Source organism: Mytilus trossulus, chromosome 10 (genome assembly GCF_036588685.1).
Source record: "Mytilus trossulus isolate FHL-02 chromosome 10, PNRI_Mtr1.1.1.hap1, whole genome shotgun sequence".
Classification (NCBI taxonomy): Eukaryota; Metazoa; Mollusca; class Bivalvia; order Mytilida; family Mytilidae; genus Mytilus; species Mytilus trossulus.
Window position 1 is genome coordinate 73,684,120 of NC_086382.1, and position 17,669 is coordinate 73,701,788.

The following is a 17,669-nucleotide window of genomic DNA, read 5'->3' on the forward strand; positions in this document are numbered from 1 at the left end:
CACTGATATTATACTATTGCAATACTGCTTATGCATGTCTAAAACTCACTGACAGCCCGCTTGGCATTTATTTCCATAAGTCTTCCCGTCTTTTCCACAAACGGGAGCATACTCTAAAGTACAGACACATGGTGGTTTACATGGACATTTCCCCTTACAAGCCACTCCCACTTTACTGAAAGAAAAAATTACAATGTATTTGAAATCTTGCATTCTTATTATATTTGATTAACATTAAAAATCTACTGTGACAACAGTTTTTATCAGTATTATCAAAACTTTTACATTTATAATTTAGTTTAACTATCTGACAACTAGCCACACATTAAATACTGTATTTACATTAGTTTAACTATCTGACAACCAGCCACACATTAAATACTGTATTTACATTAGTTTAACTATCTGACAACTAGCCACACATTAAATACTGTATTTACATTAGTTATACTTACTGACAACTAGCCACACATTAAATACTGTATTTACATTAGTTATACTTACTGACAACTAGCCACACATTAAATACTGTATTTACATTAGTTATACTTACTGACAACCAGCCACACATTAAATACTGTATTTACATTAGTTATACTTACTGACAACTAGCCACACATTAAATACTGTATTTACATTAGTTATACTTACTGACAACCAGCCACACATTAAATACTGTATTTACATTAGTTATACTTACTGACAACTAGCCACACATTAAATACTGTATTTACATTAGTTATACTTACTGACAACCAGCCACACATTAAATACTGTATTTACATTAGTTATACTTACTGACAACCAGCCACACATTAAATACTGTATTTACATTAGTTTAACTATCTGACAACTAGCCACACATTAAATACTGTATTTACATTAGTTATACTTACTGACAACTAGCCACACATTAAATACTGTATTTACATTAGTTATACTTACTGACAACCAGCCACACATTAAATACTGTATTTACATTAGTTATACTTACTGACAACCAGCCACACATTAAATACTGTATTTACATTAGTTATACTTACTGACAACCAGCCACACATTAAATACTGTATTTACATTAGTTATACTTACTGACAACCAGCCACACATTAAATACTGTATTTACATTAGTTATACTTACTGACAACTAGCCACACATTAAATACTGTATTTACATTAGTTATACTTACTGACAACCAGCCACACATTAAATACTGTATTTACATTAGTTATACTTACTGACAACCAGCCACACATTAAATACTGTATTTACATTAGTTATACTTACTGACAACCAGCCACACATTAAATACTGTATTTACATTAGTTATACTTACTGACAACTAGCCACACATTAAATACTGTATTTACATTAGTTATACTTACTGACAACTAGCCACACATTAAATACTGTATTTACATTAGTTATACTTACTGACAACTAGCCACACATTAAATACTGTATTTACATTAGTTATACTTACTGACAACTAGCCACACATTAAATACTGTATTTACATTAGTTATACTTACTGACAACTAGCCACACATTAAATACTGTATTTACATTAGTTATACTTACTGACAACCAGCCACACATTAAATACTGTATTTACATTAGTTATACTTACTGACAACTAGCCACACATTAAATACTGTATTTACATTAGTTATACTTACTGACAACCAGCCACACATTAAATACTGTATTTACATTAGTTATACTTACTGACAACCAGCCACACATTAAATACTGTATTTACATTAGTTATACTTACTGACAACCAGCCACACATTAAATACTGTATTTACATTAGTTATACTTACTGACAACCAGCCACACATTAAATACTGTATTTACATTAGTTATACTTACTGACAACCAGCCACACATTAAATACTGTATTTACATTAGTTATACTTACTGACAACCAGCCACACATTAAATACTGTATTTACATTAGTTATACTTACTGACAACCAGCCACACATTAAATACTGTATTTACATTAGTTATACTTACTGACAACCAGCCACACATTAAATACTGTATTTACATTAGTTATACTTACTGACAACTAGCCACACATTAAATACTGTATTTACATTAGTTATACTTACTGACAACTAGCCACACATTAAATACTGTATTTACATTAGTTATACTTACTGACAACTAGCCACACATTAAATACTGTATTTACATTAGTTATACTTACTGACAACTAGCCACACATTAAATACTGTATTTACATTAGTTATACTTACTGACAACCAGCCACACATTAAATACTGTATTTACATTAGTTATACTTACTGACAACTAGCCACACATTAAATACTGTATTTACATTAGTTATACTTACTGACAACCAGCCACACATTAAATACTGTATTTACATTAGTTATACTTACTGACAACCAGCCACACATTAAATACTGTATTTACATTAGTTATACTTACTGACAACCAGCCACACATTAAATACTGTATTTACATTAGTTATACTTACTGACAACCAGCCACACATTTATTACTGTATTCTTTACCATCTTTTCCACAAACAGGATCAATTTCCTTTGTACAAATGCATGGTGGTTTACAAGGACATTCACCTTTACATGCAACTTTGATATTACTGAAATGTAAAGGGCACAACGAAAGTTAACGTAATTAACAGCTTTTAAATATACCCAGGCCAAACGGTCACCAATTTTTCCTCATGAACCTAGAGACAACCATCAATTTGTACACATGTATTATCATTAATCATAATATGGTAATAAGATGCACATTCAGATATTATCTTCATGAATTTTTGATTACAGACATTGTTTGCTTATTTCTTTTCTGACTGAGGCTTTTCTTTAGGTATTGTTTTGGTTAAATCATTTCTTCAACGTTAAAAAATGTAAAAAGTTATCTTCACGAGCATTACTTTTAAAAGATATTTCATTTGTTGAAATTCTTCTCTTGTGCGAAAACAATTGTCTTTAATTAACTATACATTAGATTTGAATAACTTCTACCTGAAGGGGTTTCCTTTTTTTCCAGCTCAAAATGTTTAATACGTTTGCGCATGAAAACAAGTATGATGTAAATACAAATCTTTCACCATCCCTTTAAATCTTTTATGGTATTAAGAATATGAAAACTTTAGTATAGAACTAGTAATGTAACTTTTATTTACACTCTGATATTTGTATTTATGTACTGTCATTCAATTGTTGCTTACTTTAATCATTGTTTCAATGAGAGGTTAGGTTAGCTATAAAACCATGTTGACTCTATCATTTTTCTTAAACATCAAATGTCCTGTACCAAGTTAGGAATATGGCTGTTGTTTTAAAATAGACCGATCTGATTGCGTTTGATTTTGAAGCAGTTCAGTGATTCTGTTTTTTTCTTGTATAGTTGGTGTGCTTCCCTCAGTTTTAGTTTGTGACCCTCATTTATTTGATTCATGACTATTGAGCAGTGGTATAATACTATTGGATTATTTATGATGACCACAAACCTAAATAACTGTAAAGTGGTATTATTCATTTAAATTTTGGTAAAGGCGATTGGATGACTGTAATATCTTTTATGTAAATTAGTATTTCATCCTCATATACAAAAATGATCAGTATAACATGTACATTCCAATTAAACAAACTGTTAAACGCAATTGTCGTTTTTGCCATGTTGTTTTCAATTTATGAGCATGAAGGTCCCTTTGGTATCAATAGCCTCACTTTAAATGAAGTTATTGACTTACTGACAGCCAGCGGCACATGTGTTTGGATAATTTCTACCATCTTGTCCACATACTGGATCATGCTCTAGTGTACACATACATGGTGGTTTACACGGACACTTTCCATTACACGCTACGTCAACCTTACTGAAATATATAGGATGTAGAGATTACATATAGAGATCGAAATGTTAAACACTCCTTTATGAATAAATATCTGAACTGTTGATATTTGTCTTTTATTATTAGTTTTAAAACTTGTAAACCGTTCCCTTAAGTCAATTTGCCTCATATTGCTTGTCATATTTACCTACAAAAACAAATTAACTGTAACAGCTTTGTATTACTTCACATCCAATATTAACATTTTATTGATAAGTTTGTTTTCATTTTCATTTCAAATATACTATTTTGTGTAATTAAGCGTAAATGATTATCCCTTCGACAGAGTTAAAAGAGGGACGAAAGATACCAAACGGACAGTCAAACTCATAAATCAAAAACAAACTGACAACGCTATGGCTAAAAATGAAAAAGACATACAGACAAACAATAGTAAACATGACACAACATAGAAAACTAAAGAATAAACAACACGAACCCCATCAAAAACTAGGGGTGATCTCAGGTGCTTCGGAAGGGTAAGCAGATCCTGCTCCACATGTGGCACCGACGTGTTGCTTATGTGATTACAAATCCGGTAAATAGTCTAATTCGGTAGGTCACATTCATGAAAGGGAAGGGGATTGTGGTTACGACGTAAGAAATATATCCGATATCATTTGTGAAACGGTTATTCCATAACGGTCAACCAACTCGTGATGGCGTCCGTAAAATTTACGAAGGGATGATTTCAACTTCACCATTTGGAACTCTTGGTGTAATAGCTTCCTTGTGAGCAGTAACCCTCTATCAAGAAAACCATGAGAGGAAATGCAAGCACGGGAATATCGTATCAAATGGGAGATATATGTATACAGGTTAAGATATTCATTTATTGATAGTTTAAGACTAACAGATATACAACTATAGGTTCTATAGCCAGGTAGAGCCTGTGTCGTTGACCGACGGCTATGAACATCTTTTACTAGGGACGCTCTCAAACATGAAATATAATACATGACAGTAATCAGTTTTATGATATGTTTTGCCGTTAATTCTCTTGTTTACAGTTTTTCGCTAATTTAAATCAGATCGTAATTTTGGTATTTAAAGTTCTATTTATCTGTTAAAGTTTTCATAAAAAGAGACTTAAGAATTAAAAGTCAAATACGAGACACATTTTATTGTTTGATTGATTGATTGGATAACGCCACTTTAAAACTTTGGCTAGTTTGCGAAGGACGCAGAACTACGTAGAGGCAGGATTGGAATCGAAAGCCCATGTTAAAAGGTCATGTGTATGTTACATTAGTGTAGTCTTATAACTCAAATTAGTGGCATCTGAATGCTTTTAAAATCATTGAATGATATGAACCTCAAAATGGTAATGAAACACATATATAATAATAACTCTCATGATGTTTACTATTCGATTAATAGTTCCTTAAACAGGCAATTAAATTTACCTATAGGCGTTTCTGGTTTAATAGTCTTTGAATATGTATACATAATTACAAAAACTTGGAAACTGTTCTATATTGTTGCTGTAATGAAAATGCTCTCCAAACATATTAGACTTAAACTTACTGACAACCAGCTACACATGCATTGCCATAAGTCTTCTTATCTTTACCACAAACAGGATCATAGTGAGCCGTACATACACAGTCTTCTTTACATGGACATTTTCCTTTGCATTTTATATCTATCTTCCTACAAGTAAATCCAATAAAGTGTAAATAGATTTTTGTCCACAAATTAGGTTTCAGTTTGTTTCATCACAAATCTATTTTCCTTTGATTTTCACGGTTGAAAAATTATCTGCTATTGGACATAAGCAAAACTTATTTTAAGCAAATGTGAAATTTTTTATATTTTTACAAAGTATGTAAATTTTATTGCGAAATAAACAGGTTGATGTAATGAAGACACTTTAATACAGAAACATCAATTGCTATATTTGATGTCAGATACATCCTTGAATCGACATTTCGACATACAATGACTATTTAATAACACACACACAATTTGGTCTAAAATAATAAGAGCAAAAGCTTAACCCAATACTATAAGATATTTAAAAACCATAAAAGTATCTTTGTAAAAATCATCGACTAGCAAAAATCCCTTGAGGGTAAAGCCTTCAATCATATATAAACATAAATGACAAGATTTGGAAACGAAGCGAGCTTGTACTAAAACGAATCGAAGGAGTTTGAAAACCTAATGCAAAAATAAAAAAAAACACCAAACAATGCATTGTTGACTTCTGATAATTTGATGGGTGTCGTAGGAAGATATATATGATTGTATTTGTAAGATATATATTCCGTTGTGATTTTCCAAAACAGTTGCAAAAAAAGAGACCGGTGGTCCTTCATCTAGTCTTAAATAAACAAAAAATGTATAGTTTACCCTAAATTCTAGAAGTACTGTTTCTTATCCGACATTTTAAGTACGATTTATGTCTCTCGTACACAGCTTCAAACTTACGCACATCCAGCCATACACTTATTGCCATATGTTTTTTTGTCTATCCCACATACAGGGGCGTATTCTTTTGTACAAACACAAGGGGGTGGACATGGACATTTTCCATTGCAAGCTATTCCTACTTTTCTGTAATACATTATAAAGGTATTTTATATACAGATTTGACATTTGTAAATATCGAATATAAGCTTTAGAGAGTAGTTTTTTTACTCTTTACACTGAACATTTTTTTAACCAAATTGAATGCCATAGAGTTATTAACCACTCATTGGACACTTTTAATTAAAAGTTATTCCAACTTTTCTTTAATAATTATACTTTTGAAAATAAAACATAATTTTGTGAGAATTTAAAGACTTTTCTGGTACATTTCATGAAATCATCGACTCTCACACCGGTTTATTGCTGTGTATACAAAGGAGGAAAGCAAATCCTGATAAGATATTTCTTACACATTCAATAAAATAATAAAAAAATAAATCAGCGGCAAACTTACGCACATCCAGCTGAACATTTATTGCCGTATGTCTTTTTGTCTGTTCCACAAACAGGGACGTATTCTAATGTACACACACAAGGAGGTGGGCATGGACATTTTCCATTGCAAGCTATTCCAACTTTGCTGTAATAAGATAATAGGTTTTCATCTACATATAACAATATTGTTAAACATAGACAATAAGCTTGTGAGATCATTTTAGTTATTAATGTAATGCATCGTTGTTAAAATCATATAATCCAATCGTATGTAGAATATTCACAAATATCTTTGCAATATTAGCAAAAGAGTAACAAACATTTTAACTAAAAATTAGGTGAAACTGACTACGGCTGATAACTTACGCACATCCAGCTGAACATTTATTGCCGTATGTCTTTTTGTCTGTTCCACAAACAGGGACGTATTCTAATGTACACACACAAGGAGGTGGGCATGGACATTTTCCATTGCAAGCTATTCCAACTTTGCTGTAATAAGATAATAGGTTTTCATCTACATATAACAATATTGTTAAACATAGACAATAAGCTTGTGAGATCATTTTAGTTATTAATGTAATGCATCGTTGTTAAAATCATATAATCCAATCGTATGTAGAATATTCACAAATATCTTTGCAATATTAGCAGAAGAGTTACAAACATTTTAACTAAAAATTAGGTGAAACTGACTACGGCTGATAACTTACGCACATCCAGCTGAACATTTATTGCCGTATGTCTTTTTGTCGGTTCCACATACAGGGGCGTATTCAAGTGTACACAAACAAGGTGGTCGGCATGGACATTTTCCATTGCATGCTATTCCAACTTTTCTGTAATATGATAATGGACTTTCATATAAAGATATCAATAGTGTTATGCATCGACAATAAGCTTGCGATAATTGCTTTAAGTCTTCCAAGAACAAATAGTTAAATTAAATTGAATGCAAAATAGTTATTGCCCAGCTATCGAACATTGCTGACAATTTTAACTAAAAAATAGATCTACCCAGTTGTATTAGGCAAGTTCAAATACTTCAACTGATGATATAAAATAACGGCAAATTTCTCTTTTATATCTACCTCAAAATAGATTTCACACCTTAACGTCATGAACTTATATTGTTGTTCACCTGATTTATCAAACACATGATATACAATAGTTCTTCTCTAATATGGTTAGGAATATGCATCTCCTTGTATTCAAATGTATATGTTAGCGGCAATAAGTGAAATTAAGCATTAAGCTTAAATTCTAGGCAATAAGCTGAAATCCTGAAAAATGTCCGCAGGTATTAAGCTTAATGCCTAAAATATAAATGAGAGTTAATAAAAGGCATTTATTCATTGAAATAAACATATAATTGTAACAAACATGTAATAACATTTTGAGAACTGGGACCTGTTTATCGAAACTATTCACAGATCGGTCCTATAAGATATTCTTAGGAAAAAAAATATGATAAACTCATGACCGACTTAAATTTCATCTGGATTTTTTAGTGCTACTTGTGTAGCTTTATTGTAATCCAACTATGTTGTGCTGTACGTATATGTTGCATTTCATATATAAAAACAATCCTAGAACGGCATTGTCTTACTCTTTGAGAAAAGGTTTGTCGTAATGCCAAACCATTAAGTGAAATAATATCACATATTTGTGCGTTGTGTTATAGCATTATTCATTTATTAAAAAATATGACAAACATTGTAAGTAAACATCAAAATTAATAACAGAAGCAAACTTACGCACATCCAGCCATACATTTATTCCCATATGTCTTTTTGTCTGTTCCACATACAGGGGCGTATTCTTTTGTACAAACACAAGGAGGTGGACATGGACACTTTCCATTGCAAGCTATTCCTACTTTTCTGTTGATATAAAGATATATCTTGTATAACATAAAAATAAAGTACATAACAATAATTGTTTTTTTAACTAAAAATTAGGTGAAACTGACTACGGCTGATAACTTACGCACATCCAGCTGAACATTTATTGCCGTATGTCTTTTTGTCGGTTCCACATACAGGGGCGTATTCAAGTGTACACAAACAAGGTGGTGGGCATGGACATTTTCCATTGCAAGCTATTCCAACTTTCCTGTAATATGATAATGATAGGCTATATAAGATTTCAGTATTGTTTAACATTTGAAATGAGCTGTTGTAAGCTGTTTAAGTCTTTTTCCACCATTTCATAATTTCATTGAATGTCATACCATTATATTGTAGTATGTGAGAATTAGAAACCCGTTAAAAAGATAATATTTTTGGTCATGGGTTCTTACAACGTATTAAAAAAAAATCATAATTATAATTTTTAAACAAAATAAAACAACATTACATGAGGTACAACTGTTTACAACCTCAAACTTAAAAAAATAAAATCAGCAGCAAACTTACGCACATCCTGCCATACATTTATTGCCATATGTCTTTTTGTCTATTCCACATACAGGGGCGTATTCTTCAGTACAAACACAAGGTGGAGGACATGGACACTTTCCATTACAAGCTATTCCTACTTTTCTGTTGATATAAAGATATATCTTGTATAACATAAAAATAAAGTACATAACAAGAATTGTTTTTAATCTGCACCCTTTCATAATCACAATGATGTTATACCGTTATACTGTGGTGTGTAAGAATGAGATACACACATTGATTATATGACATATTTAGTCATGGTTTCTTGTAAATTGATTAATTGAATACCATTATTATTAGTGATGAATGAATTTAAACAAATGTAAGTAATTATGAAGTACAATTATCTACAACTGGTAACTTACGCACATCCTGCCATGCATTTATTGCCGTATGTCATTTTGTCTTTTCCACATACAGGGGCATACTCCTTAGTACAAATACAAGGGGGTGGACATGGACATTGACCAGTGCAAGCTATTCCAATTTTTCTGTAATATGGTAATGGTATATTATAAAAAGATATTAGTATTGGTTAACGTTCAAAATGAATTTGTAAAATTGTTTAAGTGTCTTCTGCACTATTTTGATTCAAAAATAAATACAAGTTTTATAAGTTTTAAATGAATTTAAACAAATGTAAGAAAACATGAAGTACAATTATCTACAACACCTAACTTACGCACATCCTGCCATACATTTATTGCCGTATGTCTTTTTGTCGGTTCCACACACAGGGGCGTATTCCTTAGTACAAACACAAGGGGGTGCACACGGACATTGCCCTGTGCATGCTACTTCAACTTTTCTATAGGATACAAAATCAAAAAAATGAAAAGTAAATGATTGCTTTACCTCTTGCAACATACGCCGAAAAATCTTGTAATTTTAAGTTTCAGAATTCAACAGTCTTGTATTTTAAAACTACTTTTATTTGGACGTTGTGTAAGAAAAAAAATACAGTGTGTATGTCTTAAAGAACAGAGCAACGTACAAATGTATGTTAAACACGATTTCTGGAAATAGCAACTCAAAATGTGTATAACTGATTAATATGATCTGATCGATGAGCCACAGTGACTGTGACAATAGTTATATATCAATATACAGCTGTCTACTCACACACATGTTGCCATACATCTATTGATGTAGGTTCTATTATCAGAACCACACACAGGTTTATAGTCTTTAGTACAATAACAGTGAGATGAACAAGGACATTTCCCCATACAATCGACTGGAACTTTCCTGTAAAACACAAGCCAAACAACACACGGGGATTTAGTATGCCAGTTGATATACACATTGTAAGTCTAACTGGTTATAGAATCGGCTTTAATAAATTAACTTTTGAAGATTCACCTGGTTTTGTATCTGTATTTTCAAATATAAAAGTAGAAATTATGACAATCTTTTTTTAACTAATGAAAAAAACAATGATATATTCTAAATATGCTAATGTATACTGAATTTTCATATTTATAAATTTGTAAAAGAAATCATCTGTATTAACTAAATAAATTCACGTGACTAAAACTAAAAGAGTTGGATAAATTATAATACCCTTTTAAGAAAACATAAACATTAGTTCATATTTTCGTTTATTGGAAAGTAAGAAAAATTCAAACAAGCGAATTGTGCCTTTATCTTAATCAGAGACTTACGCACATATTGCCATACATTTATTGCCATATGTTTTTCCGTCCCTGACACAAACTGGGAAGTATATTTTTGGACAAACACAACTTGGTTTACAAGGGCATCTGCCAGAACACGCTACTTCAGTTTTCCTATAAATCATATTTTAGATATTAAACTTCATTTGTTAAAACCGCCAAAAACTTAAAGTGAAGGCTCATTGAAACTGAATTTATTTGTTATGACTGTTATATACATATATAACTATGACATTCAGAATAATGTAAGGACGTACTGCGTGCTCTACATGTTCTGTGCATGAAAATTATAGACACGTGCTAATGAAGTAAAGTGTAGTAAACAAAAATGTAAACACTTGTACAGTAAAAAGATATTAACTCATGTCTTCTGCGGTAAAAGTTACAACTAGAAACACTAGTGTATTGTTTATATAGGAAATGGTTGGTAGCCTTAAAATGTGGACCCTTGGTTTTTTTAGAAACTTCAATCAGTGTAGACAGTTTGGAAATCCATTTTTCAAATAAGGGCATATCGAGTAACGAGTGACATATATTTTAAAACAATATATAAGTATGTGATCTACGCGTCGTATTTTTAGTCAAGTAGTATCTGTTGTAAGAACCGGTTAGAATTTCACGAATGTTATATAAGAATATGATCGAGGTAAGGCGGTGACCACGTATATTAATACAGTATAGACAGTGTAGACACAATGACATCGACATGGTGTCCGTGCTGAACAAAATCAGAAATATATATTTCTTAGTTGATATCAAGAATGATAGAGTATAAAGTTTGGGTTTGAAGAAGGTTTCATAAATTAAGTACCGATGCGCACATAAATACTTTACGTTCGTTGGAACAATTGAATCAGAACATACATGCGATTGCCTCCCGTTTATCAGATTAATCATGTACATGTATAACTGAAATATAGTATTTTCCACATAAAACATTAAGGAAGTAATTTTGTAAGTTCGATTTAAAACTGAGTGCAGCTTGAATTGTTTTGCTTGGCCGGACGTCTGTAAAAATATAACCACCAACCAAATATCTTTAATCAAAACATTTAAATTTATATCTGATGTATATGACTACTTACGCACAGCTTGCACGACATTTGTTTCCATAACTTTTCCCATTCGTTCCACAAACAGGTGCGTGCTCATGTTTACATTTACAACGCTTTCTGCACGGGCATTTACCGCGACAAGCTATCTTTAATCCCCTGTTAGTTAAAAGTCGATATATAATCAAAGTATTGAAGTATCCCAAAAAGATTTAATGTTATACAATTCTAGTTTTACTGCATTATTCTTCAAAAGCATACAACATTTTTTATCGCAGCGATTATATATTTGCAAGTATTAGGGGAACAAAGATGATAGACAAAAATAAAGGCTGTGTAAGAAGACTACTATTGACTAGAACAATTGATAAACATATATTTAATAAGTTATATTATACTCATTGGAAAGTTAAACCAGTAACTAGTTATAAAACGTGCTCCCTTTTCTTCAATCATTATCATTAGTAGTTGTATTGCTTACATATACTTTTATCAGAGACCTTATCGAAATTCCCCACCATCTTAGTTGCAATGGCTAAACATAATAAATAAATCAATAATCATACTTGCAGCGTGCATGGCAGTAGTTGTGATATGGAAGACCATCGCTCGCACACACAGGACGGGAACGTGTTGGACACCTTGGACACCGATCACACGGACACTGACCATTACATTTTATCTTCACTTTGCTTCAAAATAGAAATAACATGCTGACTAAACCTATTATTTGTTATGCGCCTTGGTTAACGCTTTAATTAGTTATAAAAGATACCAGAATTATAATTTTGTACGCCAGACGCGCGTTTTGTTTACATAAGACTCATCAGTGACGCTCATATAAAAATATTTATAAAGCCAAACAAGTACAAAGTTGAAGAGCATTGAGGATCCAAAATTCCGAAAAGTTGTGCCATATACGTAGGTAATCTATGCCTGGGATTAGAAAATCCTTTGTTTTTCGTAAAATTCAATGTTTTGTTAACAGGAAATTTATAAAAATGACCACCTTATTGATATTCATGTCAACACCGAAATGTTGACTACTGGGCTTGTGATACCCTCGCTGACGAAACGTCAACCAGTAGTGGCATCGACCCAGTGGTGTAAATAGTTATCAAAGGTACCAGGATTATAATTTAGTACGCCAGACGCGTATATATATAAAGAGTCAGACAAGTAGAGAAGGACTGTCACCATTGGTATGTTTAATTTTTATTAACTATCTCACATATTTGTACTATATTGCTATTAATCGGTTAATTACAATTTGTTTATGAATTGTCTGATTCAAAAACTTTAACTCTGCATATACTAAGTAAATGACTTTAACATTCGAGGGCAGTTTCTGATGTCACAATGTGTATGCTATTTCTTCACAGATCTTATTAAATAACATAATCCGGTCAGCCTGCATCAATAAAAAAAGATGATGTATAGTGACAACATAACCTAGTGACAATGATCATGAATTTAATTCATAGATAGATGTTACACATTTTCAAGGAATGTGTGCATAAATACAGCATCATTCACATGTATAGTAAAACTTACTAGCACCCTGCAATACAAGCATTAAGATATCTTTTGCCATCTTCGCCACAAACCCATTTCCTCTTCCGGTCGCACGTGCATCCACATGGGCAAAATCCCTTGCAAGCTACTGTTGTTTTTCCTCTATCATTTTAAAATAAAAAGAGTTTAATTGCACAGGACCAGCAATTTAAAAGCGTAACACGCATGACTATTAAAGTGGGGATAGTCAATTTGTTTTCTTTCTGTAACACGATTGCTTTTTATGTTTTTTAAATACAGATATCTTGCTACGATGTTAATCATATTAACGTGAATTCAATTGTAAATTGCGCAACAATGACACTGTTGTCTTTCGATTTTCTGTTATATTTTGTAAAACATTTATTTCATTGCTGTATATGAGCTTGAAATATGAGCTCAGCGGCGTAGGAAAAGACCGAAGACAAGTGTATGTGTGTCTGTGGTTATGTGGAGTTGGTGTTGGAGAATAAGGATGACAAACTTCTGAATGTAAAAAAAAACAATTATAAAAAAACATCTGTAGTCTAAGTTAGTCTATATCCTATTTCATTGTTGGGGAAAGTAAGGTTAAAAATCCAGTCGTCCCAGATGATTATTTTTTATTTTAGAATATACAAAATTTGTTGAATCTGTAGCAGCTATAGATATTTTTCATAATGATTTCATGTTAAACTATTGTTTAATATCAATAATTTCTAATTTTTTTCTTTTTAAATAATGATAACACAGCCAAAATCGCATAGTTATCCGACAAAAAGATCTTTAAATTGACAATAATACATTTTGAATTCAACTTTTTATTTTCTAGAACTGAACTAGTTCTGCTGTGAAAACTTTCAAAAGTTACATTGAAATGTGTTATAGAACTTATATTTATAGTGTTTTATGATCATGTATCTGTCACTTATTTAATGTATTTCGACAAAACTGTGTATTGGAAACATAATAATGTAATAAATACTAACCTTCGTTTTGCTCTGCATTCAGAGAAGTAACTGTGGCCATTCGCTCCACACACTCTACCACCTCCTCTATGGCACTGAATTGGATTGTGGTAATGTGATGATGATGCTAAAATAGACATTTGGTAAGCTTATTAAAAAAAAGTTATTTAAAAGCGGGAGAGAGAAGGTAGTATTGGAGCAATAGGGAAGCCACTTGTTCAATTAAAAGGCGTCAAAATGAAGGGGAAAAACCCTTACGAAACAATAACATTCATAATACACTACACAGAACGCTAACTATTGAGCAACCGACCGGACTAATACCTTGAGTTTTACCCACTCAAAATAGAAATCAAATGAATATTAAAATGTTGGAAGGTAAACTGTATATCTTTTTGACAAATTCTATTTTGATTTATGGTTTCAATTGTTAAAAGAACAAAGAAAGATGTTGGATTACGATATCTCTTTCCATCTTCGATCACAAAACCCATTTCCTCCTCTGGTCGCACTTGCATCAACAGTGTCAGAATCCTTTGCAAGCTCCTGTTTAGTTTTCCTCTATCAATTTCGACTAGGAAGAGCATAGTTGGCATATGACGAATAATTTGAAAGTGTTAATCGTGACAATTCAATAGTGTTTAGGTAAATTACTCGGCTGATAACAATAAATTTATTGTTTTATTTTTTTTAGTTTCCATCCGTTTGTCCGTTATTTGTTTCAAATACCAAAACGTGGAATACGAAATATCTATAAAATGACAGTGCAAGGTTATTCTCAGATATCTGATCAATTATCCCGCAAATAACCAAAATATAAAAAAACTATATGTCATCTGTATGACAATCTAGGATCATACCATAAACCGTCAAGTATGGATAGCAAGTACTTTGATTTTAGATTGTTTTACGTAATTTCGATGGTGTTTTTTTTTTTAAATCAATGGCATATTAATATTAATAATATTCTATAAAATAACTCTTTGATGTTTAATGTATAAATAATATGAATTCATCCTATCTAATTTCATACTTCTTTGAAGAATTAATTATGAACCTAAACCAATTCTACGCGACACATGGCAGTACTTTAACTTAAAATGCGAAAGTCATAATAATCTTTCGACGTATATGAGTATAGTACTTATTAGTAGTACGTTAACTTTTATCTACGATGTAAATAATTGTATCAAAATCTAGTATTTGAATTAACTATTCAGTGTTTACTTGTACTGTTCTGGATTTTTTAGATCATTGTATTAACTTTGACAGGATGAACATTTGTTCACGATAATCCCGTTCACTGAAGTTGTAAAAGGATAAATGAACATAGACATATTCGTGTACATTTTTTCTATCGTAAACCAATTTAAGCACCAGGGTTGACATATGAAATCTTTAAACTGGGTGACATTGTGATCGTTCTATATTCAGACTATTGTGTAAAATATGTTTTAAATGGCAAAACTTGAATTTTGCTATATTTTCAACAAAATATTTCCAATAAACATTAAGTATTTGCAGCCACTCCTAAACCTAATAAACTCTTTCGAAGACTTATACCTAAACGTTCGTTTCTAACTATAATGTATGTCTCTTAAATTATTTTTCGTGTGTAATATATACCGAGTTTTTCAAAAAATGGAACTTTCATTATCTTTTACAATTAGGAGAACAGGTAAGCACTAATGATATGTGTAAGTTATTTTAGTCATAACTTTTCACCATAGATACTAACCTTCTGAATAAATGTAACAGAACGAAACGAAGACGAGAGCTGTGTTGTAAATGTTCATGTTAATGATAGCTGCCTGTAAAACCAAGGAAATCATTTATTAAACAATTTCAATTGGATTATATTCGATGAAAAACGTGTTTTTGATCAAGTTAGTATTTTCCAATAAGGAGAAATGGTTTCAAAAAATAAAATCTTTATATGATTCAATCTCTGTCAAAAGTAACGTACCAGTAATAATAAAAACAAAAATATAATACACTAACAACAATTACAAAATATGAGTTAGTGTTTGTTTCATAAACAAATATTGAGATATGGTATTTTATCTGAGACAGCGTTGACATTATTGAAAATGAATGTATGTTTAAGTTTACTTTTTGTTGTTAAATGGCTGTTTCTATGACACACATTTAACTCGTGTCTCCATTTATTATCAGAACATATATAAGCACTCATATTCCATAAAATATGATTAATTCTTTTTCCATTACAATGTGAAGGAATGTGAAAAATACTCCTCCATATGAAATGGAAAGAAATTTATTCATAAATCCTATAATATAAGAACTCATATAATTTCTATTGAACATGGGAATAAAAATATGTGGTTTGTGACAACTCTCAATTCAAGTTCACAATGTATAAAAACTTTTAAAATTAACAATTATAGGATAAAAAAACGGCCTTCAATACACAGCATTAGCTCACGCCGATTGACACCTCTGGTCTAAACTTTATAAAAATCGAGAATCGAAAAACAATTATGAACGACATCAACAATAGACAACCATTGAAAAGGTTTTTGACGTATCACAATATCATACAAATGCAGAAGATTTAAACATTTAAACACCATAACATAAAACGGTAGTGTACCATTATAAAATGACACACACAAAAATATCAATGCATGTGTTTTTATTACACTCAACCACGATACAGATTCTCTTCGTCTTCTTGGTTTTTTATTTAATGTTCTTCTTAATTTACTTTTACTACACGTATTCAACAATGAAGATATCCCATACCACATGGCAAGCTATGTTATGCTATTTACATTTATTACAAATAACCGATCAGGGACTTAATCAAACGCATTAGACTATTATAGTAAGAGGCTTGGCGTTTGATGATAGTTTAGTTAAAAAACACAAACGACCCACATGTAAACACTTACTTAGGGAAAAAAGCAACCAAAAAAACCAAACCAAAACAAACATTTTTTTATATAGATTAGATCGTTGGGTTTCCCGTATGAATAGTTTTACACTAGTAATTTGTTTAGTCCTTTATATCTTGTTGTTCAGTGTGAGCCAAGGCTCTGCGTTGAAGGTCGTACATTGACCTATAATGGTTTCCCTTTTTTTGAATTGTTATTTGGATGGAGAGTTGTCTCATTAGTACTCACACCACGTCTTCCTATATCTATACACACAAACACAAAAA

The 17,669-nt window shown here is 31.4% G+C and overlaps 1 protein-coding gene across 1 annotated transcript; it reads right to left on the bottom strand.

Moving 5' to 3' along the window:
* Positions 1 to 45: 45 nt before the first annotated feature.
* On the bottom strand, positions 46 to 16,295 carry LOC134688152 (serine protease inhibitor dipetalogastin-like). The gene is made up of 11 exons (XM_063548625.1): positions 16,224 to 16,295; positions 14,507 to 14,612; positions 13,539 to 13,661; positions 12,551 to 12,676; positions 12,018 to 12,143; positions 9,939 to 10,064; positions 9,230 to 9,355; positions 5,430 to 5,555; positions 3,762 to 3,887; positions 2,514 to 2,639; positions 46 to 175 (listed from the first exon to the last, which is right to left on the bottom strand). The coding sequence occupies exons 1-11, from the start codon at positions 16,279 to 16,281 to the stop codon at positions 46 to 48; spliced, it is 1,299 nt and encodes a 432-aa protein (XP_063404695.1). The 5' UTR covers positions 16,282 to 16,295.
* Positions 16,296 to 17,669: the final 1,374 nt, after the last annotated feature.

What these genes read in the sequence shown, in the direction of transcription:
- LOC134688152 (XM_063548625.1), bottom strand. Translation starts at nt 16,281, where the DNA reads ATGAACATTTACAACACAGCTCTCGTCTTCGTTTCGTTCTGTTACATT. An exon ending in AAATGTATGGCAGGATGTGC is followed by an intron (nt 9,356 to 9,938) that starts GTAAGTTAGGTG and finishes TTATATCAACAG; the next exon opens with AAAAGTAGGAATAGCTTGTA. An exon ending in AAATGTGTGGCTGGTTGTCA is followed by an intron (nt 176 to 2,513) that starts GTAAGTATAACT and finishes TTTTTCTTTCAG; the next exon opens with TAAAGTGGGAGTGGCTTGTA.